This window comes from Antrostomus carolinensis, unplaced genomic scaffold (genome assembly GCF_000700745.2).
Source record: "Antrostomus carolinensis isolate BGI_N321 unplaced genomic scaffold, ASM70074v2 scaffold23462, whole genome shotgun sequence".
Taxonomy (NCBI): domain Eukaryota; kingdom Metazoa; phylum Chordata; class Aves; order Caprimulgiformes; family Caprimulgidae; genus Antrostomus; species Antrostomus carolinensis.
Genome location: NW_010297892.1, coordinates 1 through 18,630, shown reverse-complemented (window position 1 = coordinate 18,630; position 18,630 = coordinate 1). Strand labels below are relative to the sequence as shown.

The window sequence follows — 18,630 nt, the reverse complement described above, 5'->3', positions numbered from 1 at the left end:
GTGTTGGCAAAACATCAGGGTAGGTTGCATCCTAGTCCATTAGAATATTCAAAAGTCATTGAAATCTGTCAGTCACCAAGAACAGGAGCAAAAACTGAAGGACTTTATCTTTTCATCCAGGAAGACCAAAACCAGATTTTTAAGGCTAGGAGGTAACCTCTCCATATCTTCAGCTTTTCACATCTTCACAGATGACAGAGCTCAATAACAGTCATTTGCCATTTACTCTTTTTTTTCCCCTTTGAAGCTCAAGACTGACTGATCTAATTTCTCTCTACTGTTGAGGTTATCCAGTCATAAGGAGTACTGAAGTGGTACCAGCCTCTTCCTTGGTGGCTCTAGGAAAAGAAAAGTAAGCTCCAAGTACTATTTCTTTTTTCCTACCATCAATGGCTGCGATAGCAATTTGGCTTCTACAGCTCTGATACCTGTGCTCTCAGGAGTCCCCATTAATTCCATGCTAACATAACACCATACAGCACGACTGCTTTGCAATCTCATGCATCAATAATGGCTTAGGGAGAAAAAAAAACTTATTAGCACCAACAAAGGATAAATATCAATCTATCACTCCAAGTCACTGTCTACTTCTTGTGAGGGCTACTCATCCTCTTCATCTCCATCATGATTTCTCAGGACTGGGATATTTAACTAGAGAGGTTTTTTTGTTTTGTTTTTTAATTCTGAATCTTTTGTCTGACTACAAAGACACCTGGGAGGTCTACCATGTGCTGCTACACTACACCTGTACTTTAAAAGATCTTTAGATAACAGATTTCTGTACCTCATCCTCCAGCTTGATAGCACTAGGTTCTGCATCTGGGATGTGTTCTTGTCTCACTGTGATCATTTATGTGTTGTCTAGGATATTCATATTCTACCTGCAGTCCCTTGTCAGGGCCATAAGTCACCAAGAATTCCTACTGAGTGCCCCAAAATAATATTGCAGGGCACACAGCAGCCCCCAAATTGTTCACTATTTGAAGGAATTACAAGTTATCTAAAAGTCACAGGATCACAGAATGGTTGGTTGAGGTTGGAAGGGACCTCTGAAGGTCATCTAGTCCAACCACCCTGCTGAAACAGGGACTCCTACAGAACATGAACCAGGAATTTGTCCAGATGGTTTTTTAGTATCTCCAGGGAGAGGGATTCCACAACCTCTCTGGACAGCCTGTTCCAGTGCTCAGTCACCCTCACAATAAAGAAGTTCTTCCTTATGTTCAGGTGGAACTTCCTGTGCTGCAGTTTATGCCCGTTGCCTCTCGTCCTATTGTTGGGTGCCAATGGGAAGAGTCTGGCCCCGTCCTCTAGACACTCTCTCTTTAGATGTTTATAAATGTCTCTGAGTCGTCATTTCTCCAGGCTGAACAGGCCCAGCTCCCTCAGCCTTTCCTCATATGAAAGATGCTTCAGTCCTTTAATCATCTTAGTCGCCCTTCGCTGGACACACTCCAGGAGTTCCATGTCCTTCCTGTACTGGGGAGCCCAGAACTGGACACAATACTCTAGGTGGGACCTCACTAGGGCTGAGTAGAGGGGGAAGATTGCCTCTCAGCTTGAAATCAGCCATAACATTAATTTACAATTAAACAGTCGCTGAAAAATAGAAAAATAAATAATTTATCAGCAACTAGAGTAATTTGAGATGTGTCATCAAGATGTATATTCACTTTTTGCTTCTTCCTTTCTAGAGTTCTTTTAGAAATGCCTTTTTATCAGCATCAAGCACTTGAGAACTGAAATGGCAGTGAGCATTGTACCCCTAACTATCAAAGTGTCCAATGTAAGGAAGGGCACGCTTCATACAGAGATGAGAACACTTTCCATTTTCACATAGTTGTTCCTATGCATTATTACAGTGAGAATATGCGCTGTTTACCGACATCTGTTTACTGATAAGCAGCTTCTTTTGTTTTTATTATTAAGTCCAGCACTGAGGTACATGCCTGCTTTACTAATATCAGCAATATCACTGACAATGATGGTATTGTCCGTAGGCTCAAAGCTGTCCATGTTTGATGTTATGTAATTCCATCTCACATACATATAAAACAGACTGATTTGGTGCATGTCACTGGATGTAAGATGAGACTGTTAGAGGCTCTGCAGTGGAACCATCACCATGTGACAAATACACATATTAACAGAACCTCATTCCACCCTTTTCCCTAGCAAATCTGACCCTACATACACAACTTGCAGCTCTAAATAAACAGCATACGCTTTCCACAAGTTTTACTGACGACACTGGGGCAAAGCAACAGAGAATATGACTCTCATTTTAATGTGATTCAGTTTCTGGTGATCTTCTCAGACATCATGCATGGATTCTACCCTTTCCACAGAGTAATTAAATGCTCCCAGTTTTATTTAAACCTTTAGTGCCATGAAGATACATGGGTTGATAGAGCTTGTAGGCCTTCAGTTTTAAAGCAAAGGTTTTAAACAAATAGCATACTAATGGCATTTGCCAAGCCATATCAAATTATTATCTCCAATACCCATTTTTCTGAATATAGGCAATAATCATATAACACATGCAATGTGAATACTTACATAAAAAATATGGCAGGCAACTTATCCATTTCTTGTAATTTATCAACAAAGCTTGCAAAACGCTCCCACTTTGTCTGTTCTGAGCAATCCACAGGTCTTGGCTTAAGGTGCTCCAGTAGCTCATTCACCTGATCAAAGTAGTAGTATTATGGAGATTTTAATGGCAGAAACTTCTGGCTGGAGGCTAACAACTATGCAGACTCCATTTTCCCGTGTCAACTTCTATAAGCTCAAATTTTTTAAATCATTCCAAACTGCAACAGCCACAAATAGTCTGCAAGTTATCAACTATAGCCAACAATAGCCACAAAGGTCTGCAAGTTACCAACTGACTTTGGTAAGAGCTTAAAATGCAAACTGTTGTAGCATTCATGACCGTCACTGTGCATATAATAAAGTATCACTAACATACTGATTATGATATATTTTCACATTTAAGTGTCGTATTCCAAGAAACTTGATTTTTTCCCTAGATATTCTTTATTTTTTCCTGTTTGTTGATTCACTGCCTCCTCATATTCTTTTTTATTATATAGGAATAGGTTGCCTCCAAACAAGGATTTGATTTTCTGGTCATTGTGATAATTTCTGTCTTTTACATGGCAACATAAACACTGGCAGTGGTTACACAGAAGGTTTCAAATAAGCAGCAAAAAGAGGTAGATTAAACAAGCAGAGCAACAGCACAATATTCTCACTAACTGTAGGAGATACCTAAAGGAATCAGGAATTGAAATCTCACAGCAATATTGTAAGTCTGATTCCCAGAGAAGCTTGTAAAAACATCACCTTGAAAGTGCTTATGGAAATGCTAGTGCTAGTGGAAATTAGTGCTTATCTTTCAAGTACAGCAGCAGTTGAACTTTATAAATAATAACTATGGGAGGAGAAACTCTAAGCATACTATTAAAGCGGTAAACAATCTTAAGAAAGCACCCTGTAACAACTGTTACCTTCTGTCTTTTGCCAAGCACAATCCAGTTGCTTAGTTCTTTCTTCAGTTCCTGTTCATATTTCCTCACATCTGACTTTTTTATTACTACTTTATTCTTGAAAGAGACAAACTCCTCAGGATCTAGCTCCTGGAAAACAACATTAATATAAAACATTGCAGTACTTTTTTATCTATTCATTTTGATATATTTTGCCCACAACTGTGTATACACACCTCTGCCCTTGGCCACTTTTGCCAGACTTTTACCATTGTATCATAAAGCTGAATGCTCTCTCGTGGAGACAGAGAAAGATCTGAAGGAATACCATAGTTCTCAATCTGCAAAGAGTTTAAACAAAAGAAAAATAAAGAAATAATTTTGATGGAATCCATGTTGTGTAAATGTAACTGTTTCTGAACAATATTGACACCAGTATTATGCTTACATGATTGACTGTTAATGCAGCACACGGATGACAATGTTCAATGATAAAATCACTGCCCTTTAGAGAACAAACATACTTTTCCAAATCATTGTATCTTTCTTCATACAAGACTGTGAAGAGATAAAAATGATGTTGTGATGCACTTGGCTGTCTTACAAAGCAAGAACTACAAGATTTTTTTTTATTTAAAATAAAAACCAAAATAAAATATGCTTAATTCCACACTCCATGTTTAAAGTTTTTGTAGAAATAACACCAAAATGTATTTCTTAGTTACAAAATATTATAATACACACCTAGTCTAACACGATATGATTTCTTTTGTTGTTGTACTTTAGATTTCACTTTAAATTTTCTGGTAAAGTTCTTTTCAGAGTTTGTAGAGCTTCTTTCTATTGTATTTTCAGCACGTTGCCAATACCTTTTCACAGATTGTAACCACCTACAGTGCAAGAATAAAATAAAAACAGCTGTAAAATATATTTTAAGAAAATTGCTACACCTATAATAGATTAACTACTACAACCTGTTTAATTTCTCCTTTAGAATTTCCAGTCCCCCTCACCATCCTCAATTTTTTCCAGCTTATCCCAGGGTGCAAATAAAAAATGTGAAATAGCACCATTACATATATAAATACAGTGCAAGTGTCTTCTCTGACTGTTGATGGACAAGCGTGCTTATCAGGCTTTGGCAATTCAAATAGATGTCAAAGCCTCCTAAATTCCTCTGCAGAGTTCAATTATAGGGCCCGAAGGAATAGTAGTACCTGTTCTCATTACAGAGTTAAGAGTTACAGCATCGTTTTGTGTTAATTGGGGGAGCGAGGGTAGCATAATACATACAACAACATAACTCCAAATCAGTTGCTTCCCAATAGTAACTGATCTCTCTATCTAAAACCGTTCATATCCAATTTAAATATGCTGTTGTGAGCAAGAAAATTCCACACATACTCGGTCAGGTGTTCCGGGTTACTGACAGTAGCAGAGAGTGCCAAAAATGGACATCGAATTGTTACCAGAAGATGCTCCCAAACCTCTGCTCCAATTTCACTGCCAAGACAATGGACCTATGTTTTTGGGGAAAAGGATTTAAATAAAAGAAGAAACGTTCCTTATCGAAGTGCAGTCATAACAGGAGTTGGTTTGTGTTTTGCAAAAATCAAAAGTTTGGCAAGATCAGTACTGAATAATTCTTACGTTGTAGCAAAAGATCATGCCATCCAAATCAAAGGTCAGTTAATCCCTCACCAGACTTCACTGGATAACAAATCAGTCTAAATTTCAATACTACATTCACTGTTTGTACCCTAGATAATGGCATCATTTGCAATTAATTCTATATACAAGAAAGAATACAGTAGAAATTTTAAATTTAGCGAGATTAGTCATTGACCTTTTCCCTGGAAAGACTGACAAATACCATATGATGTGAAATGTATGTGATCCCAGTCTGGAGTGTTCCATTTGTGCCACTGACACTACAGTAGTGGCTCTTAGTTTTTCAATTAACCAGCTCAAGAGAAATAAAGGAAGTTTCTGGTAGCTTTGACTGAACTGTACATCTTCTTGAGGACTAACAGAGTTTTCAGTTCTATCACTAGAGTACATAAGTACTATCAGCACACAGGAAAAAGCAAGTTAGTCTGAAATAATATTTCTGAAAATAGTTGGTTTTTTTTTTTCTACCAGCAATAATATATGCAATGAAAAATTGACTTTTCGGCATTTTTCCTCAAGATTTTTCATATATTTGTTAAACTGGTTACTATTAAAAAATGCCTACCTCATCAAATATAACATATTGGATCCGGTTGGTCCATTTCTGGCAACGAGGAGACAACATCAAGATTTCTAAACACTGAGGCACAGTCACTAGTATCTAAGAAGAACGGTTTGTAAAGCATTATTTTCAAGTACACAGACTAATCTGCTACAACTAGACTCTATATTTAAAAAGCATTTAAAAATATGTAAGTATTTGATGTTAAGGTAAGCAAGAATGAATTAATGATTTGTCACTGCTATCTTCAAGAAGGGTAAGAAAGCGGATCCAGGAACCTACGGTCTGGTCAGCCGCACCTCAATCCCTGGGAAGGTGATGGAGCAACTAGTCCTGGAGCAACTAATCATTTCCAAGCACACAAAGAAGGAGAAAGTCATCAGGAGTATTCAGCATGAATTCACTGAGGGGAAGTCATGCTTGACCAACTTCTATGATGAAATGACTGGCTTGGTAATGAGGGGAGAGCAGTGGATATTGTCTTCAGCAGGGCTTTTAAAAACATTTCCCATAAGATCCTCACAGACAAGTTGTTGAAGTATGGACCAGATGAGGAGATGGTGAGGTGGACTTAAAACTGGATGGAAGGCTGAGCCCAGAGGCTGGTGATTAGTGGTACCAAGTCTAGCTGAAGGCCAGTAACTAGTGGCATACCCCAGGGGTCACCAGTCTGACCCTGTTTAACATCTTCATTAATGATCTGAATGATAAGGAAAAGTGTACACTTAGCAGTTTTGCTGATGACACCAGAGTGGGAGGAGTGGCTGATATGCCAGAGGGTCATGCTGCCATCCATAGGGACCTAGACAGGCTGGAGAAATGCGCTGACAAGATTCTCATGAAGTTCAACAGGGAGATGTGCAAAGTCCTGTACCTGAGGAGGAACAACCTCATGCACCAGTGTATGCTGGGGTCCCTGTGGACACCAGGTTGAATATGAGGCAGCAATGTGCCCTTGTGGCAAAGTAGGCTAATGGTATTCTGGGGTGCATTTGGAGGACTGTTGCCAGCAAATCAAGGCAGGGGATCCTTCCCTTCTACTCAGCACTGATGAGGCCACACGTGGAGTCCTGTGTCCAATTCTGGACTCCTCACTACAAGAGAGACCAACCTAATGGCCTTCTATGATAGAGTGACTACATCAGTGGACAAGGGAAGAGCTACTGATGTATTCTGTCTGGATTTCTGTAAGGCATCTGCTGTATGCTGGTAACCAAAGGATTTTAATGGTTTTTCTTTTAACCAGAACAAGTAATCAACTGTATGTCCCCTAAGGATGAATAGTTAAGGTTGTACACCATAGACTGAAAGCTTCTGGTAAGCAGTACAAACATGCTTAGAGTATTCCTGAACTGGGTATTTAGTAATGGCACAATTGTTACAATTAGAATTAACATTTTCAGAAGCCAGATGGAATACAGAAGTCACTACTATTATATGTTCAAATATTGATAAAAATATACCTGAGAATTCATTACATCACTGCGATAATCTCGCGTGAAGACTCCACATACTACCAATCCATCTGGAAGTTTCTTGGTGAATCGATTGTATATAGTTCCCACCACTTGGTTTACAAGGGCCTTAAATAAAGCAGGTCATTAACAAAACCAGACAGTGTATGTCTAAAGGCATATGATATTCCAAGACATATAAAAGCATTCAATTTTGTCATTGACATTAACATACTGGAGTATTATGTAGTATGTAATGTATTACTAAGTCTAGACTGTCAATAATATTAACTTTAAAAAGATATGGTATTTGATTTTCAATTATACTCAAATGCTTTCAAAGAAAATTAGCGTTGTGTAAAGTGAGTTATACATTATTGATTCTGTACTTTAATTATTTCCAAAGCAGCTAAAAACAGATCACATTCTACTGCGTCTGCAAGCACTTTAATTATCTCAAAGTCCTGGGGCTGCGGGGATAAAATATATTTCTGCATTCAGACTGATATTCAAATTAAAAGACAATTTTGATGCCCAACCTGTGTATAATCACAAAAAAAAAAAAAATCATTTTACTTATAGAAAATAATCCGTAGAGATTGTTATTGAATAACAGTACATATAATTCACTATCCAAAAATCATGTCACTGAACATTAAAATAAGTTTCGGAAGAAATCAAAACATTGTGCCTCAGCACTTAAATCAGTTCTTAACTATTAGGGTAGAACTCTCATTAAATATATCCCATTGCTTAGAGTTTCATAAATTTTCTCTTGAATCATCTAATGGTGAACTCAACTAGAAAACAACAACTTGACTTGCTTGGTCATTGTTCTGTTCTAACATTACTTTCACCATATTGTGTTGGAACTCTCATCATTTACCTAACATGCTACTTACAGCACTTTTGTTTATATTAGTGTTTCTGACCTTAAATTAGCTATACAGATATGAATAGACTAAAACTCTACATGAGCTTAAATATTTTGAAGATTTTTGGAAAACACACTGTTTCTAATAAATGTAAATGCAAAATAGAATGTAAAGATTTGATTTCTAATAATAATTAAAAATTATCAACTAAATTTGTGTAACAAGTTCCCTTAAACAGTTTCAGAATCATACTGAGAAATATCATAGTCATACAGAATATGTAGTAGGATGCAGCCTCACCTTTGTAGGAGCAACATACACAACCACTCCTTCATTGCTCGTTTTTAGAACTTTTTCCATGCAATAGTATGATGCATACGTTTTTCCTGATGAAGTGGGAGCGACAATCACTGCAGACTCATTATTATCTACAGCATCAAGAAGTTCTCGCTAAGAGAAAAGCAGTTACTTATGTCAAATTGTCTTGTTATGAAGTTCTTATTGAGTAAACCAGCTCTTTCTGTGAACACATCCCTTGTTTTTGCGAATAGACCTTATCTACAGATTTTAGACTACAGAAAGTCAGAGTTAACCCAGTCATTTTATGACTGTATTCTTTTCTCTTAAACTGTTAGTGGAAAAAAAATGGAACGGCAAATTATAACTTGTCTATTTCAATTATTTGGTCTGAGATACTGATACCAGAACATTCTGAGTCCAAACCTGGACATTTCCAAATTAAAAAATAAAACAAATTAACTCAGCACTGTACAATTTAGTTCCAAAAACTTTATTGTTTTATACAAGGCAGTACTTTTTCTTGCATTATAACAGTTACATCAATACTGTCCAAATCTCTCTCCTGCTCCTAGCACACAGTGTTTACTAATCTGTTTTATTCCCTATTACTGTCATCTTCCATGCTCTCTCACCTTACATAAAATCCTTTGGTTTCCAGCAAATTTAATTGGCCTCCCAGCCCAGTAATTTAAAAAAAAAATTAAAAAAAAAAGAAAATCTGAGTTGGATTTACTCTGCTTTAGACAGAAAAGTTATTTCTCAACTCTTATTGTGGGTAATTCTTTAAGGATAAATGGAGCAGAGGATGAAGAGCCAGATATCACCCAAATGGGGCATTACCACCATCAAATATAACAATAAGCAGTGAAATCCCATGGATTTAGCATTTCTTATGTTGAATTCTTTGGGCCAAGCTCTCTGTAGAAAAGCTCTCAGTATAGAAAGAACATGGAATACAGTCAAAAATGACCTACAGACTTTGTTAAATTTATTACAAAATTGAATTTGTTAAACAACACTATTTTTGACAAGTAGTATAATAATGTATATTTTTAAATGGAAAAAAAAAATCAAAGATAATTTCCATTAACTTTATGCAAAAAGTTTGTGTCCCATTACCTGCCATGTATCTGGTATAAAATGTTGCACTCGAGGATCTGGATCATTCCTCTCTTCTCTGAGCAAGTAATAATCCATGTATTGTAGCTGAAAGCGAGCTGGACCCACTTCGATGGCATATTTGCTTATATTCTGATCATTATTTTCTCCTGTCTATATGACCAAATGAAAATTCAAGTTGGTTTGAAAGCTAGCAAGAGATTAAGAAAATAGCACATCTTTTGCTCTGTGGAGCTCTGCAAGCTTTGAATAACATATGAAGTTGCAGGTGATTTTAAAATAATTTATTGCAGAAATCTACACCATATAGCCTCATGTCAGGGTTACACGTGTAACTCTTCAATGGAGACTATGTTCTAAAAATAATATGTCTTCCATAGCTGGTGGTGGTGGTGTTCTTGTTGTCAGAAGAGCTAACAAAACTGGCTAGCAGGCAAAGCTTAATCTCTTCAAGCTATTGCCTGACAGAATCTTCCCATCCTATATTTATGTCTCTCCTCTTTAACCTGCCCTAACCCCTTGTGCAGTGAATCACAGTTGCAAAAGGAAATTCAATATAAAACCTGTGTGTGATCCCAAATTTTGTAAAGCTTTGTATTTTTAAACAATCCCTGTAGACCCTAAGACATAACAAATTTAGTGTTCATGAACATGTCTGGTTACACCTGATCCTGAAAGCTGTATAGAAAAGCATTACATGTTACAACATACACCAGAAGATTAGAAAATCCTGTAATAACTTAGGTTGTCAGGGATGTCTGGATGACAATCCAACTCACTGCTAGAAGCTGGTGCAATTACATCAGGTCACTCAGGGTTACGTTCAGACAAGTTTTTACTATCTCCAAGGATGGAAATTTCACAACTTTTTCAATATCTTGAAATAAATATTTTCAGTTATTTCTGAAAATTTCAATTATTCCTAAAATTTCCCCAACTTGGCAAAAGTAATAATCAGAAACAAGCATCTGCAAAAGCAAAAGTAGGTCCAAAATGCACTGACTGATCTTCTGAGCAAGACATTAAACTTGCTACCTTATCCCTTCTATCACCACAAACTTCTACAATAGACCTTTTGAGATCCTTTGCTCCTACAATTTTATTTCTTCAAATGTAATATATTTTATTGGGAGCACTAAACACCCTTACGGTAACTATGTAACCAAGAGCAAACAATCATCGTATACTAGTTGAGTTCACATAGAAAAAGAGCCAAATAATTTCCACTCTTCAAGGGAAGAAAATTTCTTACAAAACAATCACTTCCTCCCTTACCTCTTAGTCCTGATCCTCAAGGAAGGATGATAAAAATTTTCCAGAAATAAGCTTTCAAAATAATTCAAAGGGTATCTTTGCAGCCATATAAATTTCTGTTTACTAAAGAGGAGGTGGCCTATTGTGCCAGCTAGTCCTCACATCAAGCAGAGAAATGTATCCATGGAACTAAGATTAATATCTGAAGCAAGAATAGGCAGTTCCAACTCTTATGGAATAATACAAAATAAAATAAGCTCAATATAGAACTTCTACACACTAATCAGTGTTTAAGAAAACACTGTTGATATTCAGCTACAGTAGAATCATTACAGTCTATGAAGTTACCTGGCCAGATAGGGAGTATGCCAAATTCTCAAATCCAAGAAGTCTTAGATATGTGGTCAGCTTTTGTAGATGTGGTTTCTCCAAGAGATCTTGATATTTTTCAAGAAGGATATGAATTCTCCTCATGACTTGAACAGCTTTGCTTAAATCTTTAGATTCCTTACCTTTTAAAAAAAAAAAAAAAAAAAAAAGAGGCAATTGTATCGAGTCTTCTGATATTCGATGTTTTTAGAACAGACCTTATCCATCCAATCACACTTATGACAACTGAAAAATCAAAGACAACTAGACAAAGAGAACCCAGACTCCTGTGCCCTCTACAAAGAGTGCCACTGAAGACCAAGAACCCAAATAATTCTATCTGCTTCTGCACACTCAGTTATAAAAGGGAGTTATAGAATCATGGAATGGTATAAGTAGGAAGAGACCTTAAAGATCATCTAGTTTCAACACCTCTGCCATGAGCAGGGACACCTTTCACTAGACCAGGTTGTTCAAAGCCTCCTCCAAGCAAGAAGTTATACTTCTGACATCTGTGCAATAACTGAGCTCCTCCATTTCATCTTCCTGACCCACACATTTGTTATTCAATCTTATTAACAACATAATTCACTCTAATGTTTACAACTCTAAACAAGTTTAGTGCAGTGTATGTTTGGACCCTCCTGACTGAGGGTATGCACTGAACAAGTTAATTCTGCTGAAACAGAAGGCCACTACAGATGGTAGCACAGATTTCTGTGCAAATCATCATCATTCAGACTATGAGAAAACCACCTCAGCTAATTAAACAATTCACTGCAATAGAGATACATTTTACTGTGCATGATACATAATCATTAGATATATACAATAAATAAATTATTTATGCATGCAAAGTTTGCAAAGCAAAACAGGAAAACAGCTACAATACAATTTAATTGGATACTTTATGGCTGACGAGGACCACAGCCTGTTTCATGTTCCTGAGACAGGGCTGTATTTACACATCTTTATTCCAGCTGAGAACATCCAAAGTCACTCACTCTCCTGGTTAAAGGGAGTGGAACTTGAATACTGAACATGAATTTGGCTATCATACCTTGCTTTCTGCAGTGTTCCTTCCACACTTCTAAACAGGCAGACAGGCCTGTCATTTCCACGCTGAACTTCACAGACTTATTTTTAAGGGTCTTGAGAAATGACTCCAATTTATTTATTCCAGCAGTCAGATTTTCTTTTATTTCCTTTTCAGTTGGTATACACAAGGCTTTCCATTGCTCCTGTTCTTTCTTTTCTTCTTTACTTTTTAGTCGCCTGTTGTTTTCCTCTACAATTGTTTCTGCTTTACTTTTCTATCCAATAAAATGAAGATATTTAGAATTAACCACCCCTGCATGCATGCATCACCTATAGAATTTAAATCCATAAACACAATCACAGCAGGTACATTGTAGTTTTCAACTCATCTGTGTGACTCGTGTTTTGGGAATTATTTAAAACAGTACTTCCTGCATGACTAACCTGATCTCCTATGATAAGGTGACCCACTTAGTGGACAAGGGAAAGGCTGTGGATGTGGGGTACATGGACTTCAGTAAAGCCTTCGACACCGTTTCCCACAGCATTCTGCTTGAGCTGGAGAAACGGTCTGCCAATGGCCTGGACAGGCACACTCTCTGCTGGCTTAAAAACTGGCTGGATGGCTGGGCCCAAAGAGTGGTGGTAAATGGAGTTAAATCCAGCTGGAGGCCAGTCACAAGTGGTGTTCCTCAGGGCTCAGTGTTGGGGCCAGTTCTGTTTAATATCTTGATCAATGATCTGGATGAAGGGATTGAGTGCACTCTCAGTAAACTCGTAGATGACACTAAGCTGGCTGGAAATGCTGATCTGCTTGAGGGTATGAAGGCTCTACAGAGGGATCTGGATAGGCTGTATCAATGGGCTGCAACCAGCTGTCTGAGGTTCAACATGGCCAAATGTCTGGTCCTGCACTTTGGTCGCAACCCCATGCAACGCTACAGACTTGGGGAAGAGTGGCTGGAAAGCTGCCCAGCAGAAAAGGACCTTGGGGTGTTGGTTGACAGCCGGCTGAATATGAGCCAGCAGTGTGCCCAGCTGGCCAAGAAGGCCAGTGGCATCCTGGTCTGTATCAGAAATAGCGTGGCCAGTAGGAGTAGGGAAGTCATCCTTCCCCTGTACTTGGCACTGGTGAGGCTGCACCTTGAATACTGTGTCCAGTTTTGGGCCCCTCACTACAAGAAGGACATTGAGTTGCTGGAGTGTGTCCAGAGAAGGGCAATGAAGCTGGTGAAGGGGCTGGAGAACAAATCTTATGAAGAGCAGCTGAGGGAACTGGGACAGTTTAGCCTAGAGAAGTGAAGGCTGAGAGGAGACTTTATCACGGTCCACAACTACCTGAAAGAAGGGTGTAGGGAGGCGGGGGTGTGTCTTTTCTCCCAGGTAACTAGTGATAGAACAAGAGGCAACGGCCTTAAGTTACACCAGGGTAGGTACAGATGGATGTCAGGAAAAATTTCTTCACTGAAAGGGTTATCAGGCAATGGAAGAGGCTGCCTAGGGAGGTGGTTGAGTCACCATCCCTGGAGGTGTTTAAAAGATGGGTAGACAGGGCGCTCAGAGTCGGTTATGAAATACTACTCAAATTACTATTGCTCAGTATTGTTCATGAGTATGCAAGTACATGCTACATTCTCTGTGATGTCTGACAATGTTCACATAGTCAGGATTAATTACAATATCTGCAGGATCTTTCACAGAGAATGTTTCCAAATAGTGCAGGGAAATAAATAACTGAACAATCGTTTTTCCTGTATTTCTCAATAGTTTCTTAAAAAAAATTAAAATAATGAACTCTAGTTTCCTTCACTCCATATTAAAATACTGGCCATGAGCCAAAACCTATCAGCTTTTACAGAGTTCATATTTATTATTTTTTTTTATTTACTTGTGCCTGTTAAAATATAATCACTCATCAGTATCCCTAACTAGTAACAAAATACTTTTGCCAATTAGCTAAATAAATTTGAAGTAAAAAGGCATTTAAATTTCTTAAATTGAGAACTACTAGTGCATTCAAAATATAAAACTTCAGCTGTGAGACTCATATAATATAAATCCTTTCCTGGATAATAGAAAAAAAGATTTGGAAAGAGCAACTTGAATATACTCACATGCTTTTTTTGTGTCTTTTTGACAGCAGCATTAGCATTTCCTGACATATCCTCTTGATGTACAATAAATTTTGAAGTGCTGCCTTCCAAAGTGCTTCCATAAAAATGATAAAAACTCTGTAACTTTTGTATTTGTCTTCTTTCTTCTGGATCTTTGGATTTTGCTAATAATAATTGATTAAAAAACACTCTGATAGAACTGATAATTGATTAAAAATTAATAAAATTATATAATTTATTGAAAAACACTGATAGAATTCCAGCCTAATCTACTTCCAAGAAAAGCTAGTTAGGTAATGGATAAATTTCCTAAAAATTCCTGATTGACCTAAAGGCAAAAAAACATTTTGAAAGAGGGTGGCCACTAAGACTCACTGAAATGCAACAGTACTTTGAATTATCTGAGAGACAGGCAATAGACTCTAATTAAAACTACTCCAGCCACACATTAAAATGTTGGAAAACTTAACAAGCAGGATGCCTGTAAAGAACTTATAACTGTTTGAGCAAAGTGCCTAGGCTTTTCACAGTCCATGAAAACAGGAAGGTGTCTTCCAAAGGCAGTTCAGATCATCAGAAAGAGACCTCTTCCCCATGAAAACATGACTCTTCATCAGAACATAAATAACTAAAGCTGCTGGAACACTTAGGCTAGCCAGTGGAAGATACCGAACTGAGCACATGGATAGCTCCACAATGAAGCCTAGGCATTCTGCTCTGCCCCAAAATCAAAATGATGAGTCAGTTTCTGAGTGTGGAGACCATCTCAGAAGATATTTCTGTTTTTCACAAGAAAGACTGCAATGACATATGCCAGCATTCAGAGTATTCATGCAAGGCATGGGAGAGAGAGGGCCTTCTCTTCAGCTGGAGTGGACATAAACCTTCCACTCGAACATTAAGGAAGGTGCTTTAGCTACTATCCTGCAGGTTATGCTCTCCAAACTTCCTGTTGAAATCACAGTGCACAGAAGAATGCAAAAAATCAACCAGTCTGGAAGATGAGCAGATGGAACCCTGGTTTCAGAGGTCAAGTGGTGCAAATACCCGCTCAGGAAACAATATTTCTAAGTCACTAAATGAAAACCATAAGCAACACTGGAAGTACCAACAGTAATCCATTCTCAACTCCTAGTAGGTTTTTCAAAGTTTAATTCACTGTATCATGCAATAGATGATGGGAACATCTTTGAGATAAAGTTTCATGTACTTGCTGGTACGTACAGTACCATATACTTTACTTCATGTAAACATGTAAATCTAACATCAAAACTAAGTCCATGGTTTGTTTTTCTTAGTATCTCAAACTGGAAAAAAACTTACAGGAAAATAAAATGCCTAACATCAAGAATTATGATACAAAATTTTGTTTGCTTCTGTGCTGATTTTATTGGGATAGAGTTAAATTTCTTCATAGTAGCTTGTATAGGGCTGTTTTGGGTTTGTGATGAAAAGTGTTGAAAGCACAGAGGCGTTTAGTTATTGCTGAGCAGGGCTTATACAGCATGAAAGCCTTTTCTGCTTCTCACGCCAAGCCACCAGCAAGCAGGCTGGGCGTGCACAAGAAACTGGGAGGGGACACAGCTGGGACAGCTGACTCCAAGTGACCAACGGGATATTCTGCACCATGTGACATTATGCTCAACAATAAAGGCAGGGGGAAGAAGGAGGAAGGGGAAGGCAGGGGATGTTTGGAGTGATGGTGTTTGTCTTCCCAATTAACCATTGTGCTTCAAGAAGCCCTGCTTACCTAGATATGGCTCTAAACATCAGCCTGACGATGGGAAGTAGTGAATGAATTCCTTGTTCTCCTTTTTTTGCGTGCATAGTTTTTGCTTTACCTATTAAACTGTCTTCATCTCTGCCCACAAGTTTTCTCACTTTTACCCTTCTGATTCTCTCCTCCATCCCACTGAGGTGGAGGGGAGCGAGTAAGCGACTGTGTGGTGCTTAGCTGCCAGCTGGGGTTAAACCATTACACCTTCTTTTACTTCTGAATTTCTTTTCTCAAAATATAAGATTGGCTATGTGTGTACTGTGCAAACATGTGAGCAGATTTTGCCTATGTGTGGATGTGCTTATCAAGCGTTATCCAAACTCTATATTTAAACATTAAACTGCACATGTACATACAGTTTGCTTATGTAAATCTGTGAAGCATTTCACAAGCAGAAGGGAACGTACCTTGAACATCTGACCACACTTGCTCATTCTGTTATACTCGTTAGAGCCATTTAAGCTAACACACAATGCATACACATAATGCACAGGCACATCAGTTTAAGTATAATGTATCTATTGCAGTAGCTCTAGTTCGGCAAACACTTATACAGTTCAAAATATTTTCTGAAATGAAAAGCCCTTCTCCAAGACCACGATAACCTCTACAATACTGTTCTAGCCAACACAGGCACATGGGCTTTGTCTTTGTTTTCCTTACCATCAGCATTGCACCGTACTCGCTCATATTCCTCAGTCAAAGGTCTGCCAGAATGCCAGTGACAAAGCTCATCAAATTCCTTGTATTTAACAAGTGAAGTAACTGAAGGATCATTACTGAAATAAAAAAAAAAACAAAACAAAACATGAAACAGAGCAGAAATTAAGTGTTTTCCAGCGTGTCTAATGAAACAGTCAAAACATTCAAATAACTGGATATTTATCAAAACACAATTTTACTGTATCAGAAAATCAACATAGGGTTTAATTCTACTCCAAATATAGTGTTTCAAGATGACCCCAGTTTTTCAGAAAGAATTACTAACAAAGTAAAACCCCATTGTTTTCCTCTTAGTTTCAGACAGACTAATCACAGAATGCAGTGTAACTACATAACTCACGCATTGGCTAAAAAATACTAATTGCACAGCACAGAAACCACTTCCACAAGCAGCAGAGCAAATTTAAAGGATAATATCATCTTACTTTTTTTCAGTACTTTTATTTAATATTTTTCTTTTCCTGAAATGAATCTGAGCTTTGCAATTTAAGATAAGGCCTTTCAAATACAAATTGTACATTAAGAAAAACAGCTCCAGTATGTAGAATAAGAATCAAATACTATAATGCAAACAAATAACAGTATGAGAAAACACGGATATATTGACTTTTATCCATTCTTGTTCTGAACCAGTACATGTAAATGTGAAATTTTAAGTAGTCACAGCGAAAGCACTTCCATATTTGTACAAATTGAACATTAAATGGATGTAAAGTGCAGGGGAGTAGAAAATAAGCCCATATAATGTTATTTCATTAGAATAAAACTTATATATGTACCTTTCTAAAACAGGTAGGTCTTTCAAAACATCTCCAGCATATTCTTCAACAAGATCAGATTTCACTGAGATTAGTCCAATGTTAGGAATTTCTTCTTCATAGTCTTTACAGTGTAAAAAATAGTTAATATTGTTTAATTAAGAATATATATAATTGCATATCATAATTGAAAATTATGTTAAGTTACATTATAAATGAAATTCTATAAAGTAAAATTTGTTAAAAGTAAGCAGCAGTTCACTAGTTTCCCTTTTCCTGTTTCATCTCAAGCACAGGAAGAAGAATGAAGCAGATATTATGCCTCCAAGTAGATACTCTCATAAGTATTTTAGACATCTATGCTAACTTTTTTGAATGCTATTACCTGTCCCATCTCACAGGCATCTACCTTCCTGCACTGATTCCATAAAGACCACAGTCTCCTAAATATGCACTTACATTAGATAACTAAAGATGACATGTAACATTGTGCAACCTTCCCACATATGAAGTCTAGCCATAACTTCAAAGCCTCCAAAAGCGATACAGAAATAGGCAACACAAATGCTGTGCCAGAAAATGCCTTAATACCCCACAGATAACAAAGAAATTGTCTTATTTTGCCCACTAGAGCCACTTTGCCCACTTTGAAACCAGCTGAAGAACATTCACAAATCATGGAACCAAACCAAATTTCTACTGAATTCAATAACAATACTTGTGCTGTCCACAGTGGAAGGAAGAAGGAGAGAATCCATGAAGCATGGATTAGATTTCTGATCAGGATAAACTCAGATCACTACTCCTAGGACTTCTAGTGACAGTAATAAAGATCATGCTTCTACCTCTCAAATTTGTGGAGTTGTCAGTACCTCTGCATAATCTCTGTTCCTGTTGAAGAAACAGTTGGGAGGTCTTTCGTACTGGGAAAGCATCTCCGAAACTGTACTTCATGGCCAATTTTGTTACAGTGTTCCATAAACATTGGTATTCATCCTCCATTTCTTTCCCCAATTCCTTTTTGAACTCCAATCCTGCAGAGGGAGGGAGGGAGGGGGAAGAGAAAGAGAGAGCAAAAAAGCAAGCAAGAAAGAAAGAGCAAGAGAAGGAAAAAGTGAGGGAGTG

General features: G+C 37.6%; 1 protein-coding gene across 1 annotated transcript in view; it reads right to left on the bottom strand.

Annotated features, from left to right (window-relative positions):
• The window catches only part of DDX60 (DExD/H-box helicase 60), a gene marked incomplete at its 5' end in the record, with an annotated part of 36,984 nt that extends 18,445 nt beyond the window's left edge, over positions 1–18,539 (bottom strand). The window contains 16 exons of the mRNA XM_029083569.1: positions 2,560–2,687; positions 3,513–3,641; positions 3,728–3,832; positions 3,940–4,049; positions 4,236–4,381; positions 4,896–5,011; positions 5,728–5,823; positions 7,188–7,307; positions 8,354–8,503; positions 9,473–9,625; positions 11,075–11,238; positions 12,156–12,408; positions 14,248–14,411; positions 16,688–16,803; positions 17,527–17,629; positions 18,378–18,539. Of these exons, the coding sequence (XP_028939402.1) occupies positions 2,560–2,687; positions 3,513–3,641; positions 3,728–3,832; positions 3,940–4,049; positions 4,236–4,381; positions 4,896–5,011; positions 5,728–5,823; positions 7,188–7,307; positions 8,354–8,503; positions 9,473–9,625; positions 11,075–11,238; positions 12,156–12,408; positions 14,248–14,411; positions 16,688–16,803; positions 17,527–17,629; positions 18,378–18,539 (2,215 nt within the window). The remainder of the gene's footprint in view (positions 1–2,559; positions 2,688–3,512; positions 3,642–3,727; positions 3,833–3,939; positions 4,050–4,235; positions 4,382–4,895; positions 5,012–5,727; positions 5,824–7,187; positions 7,308–8,353; positions 8,504–9,472; positions 9,626–11,074; positions 11,239–12,155; positions 12,409–14,247; positions 14,412–16,687; positions 16,804–17,526; positions 17,630–18,377) is intronic.
• Between the last annotated feature and the right edge of the window lie 91 nt (positions 18,540–18,630).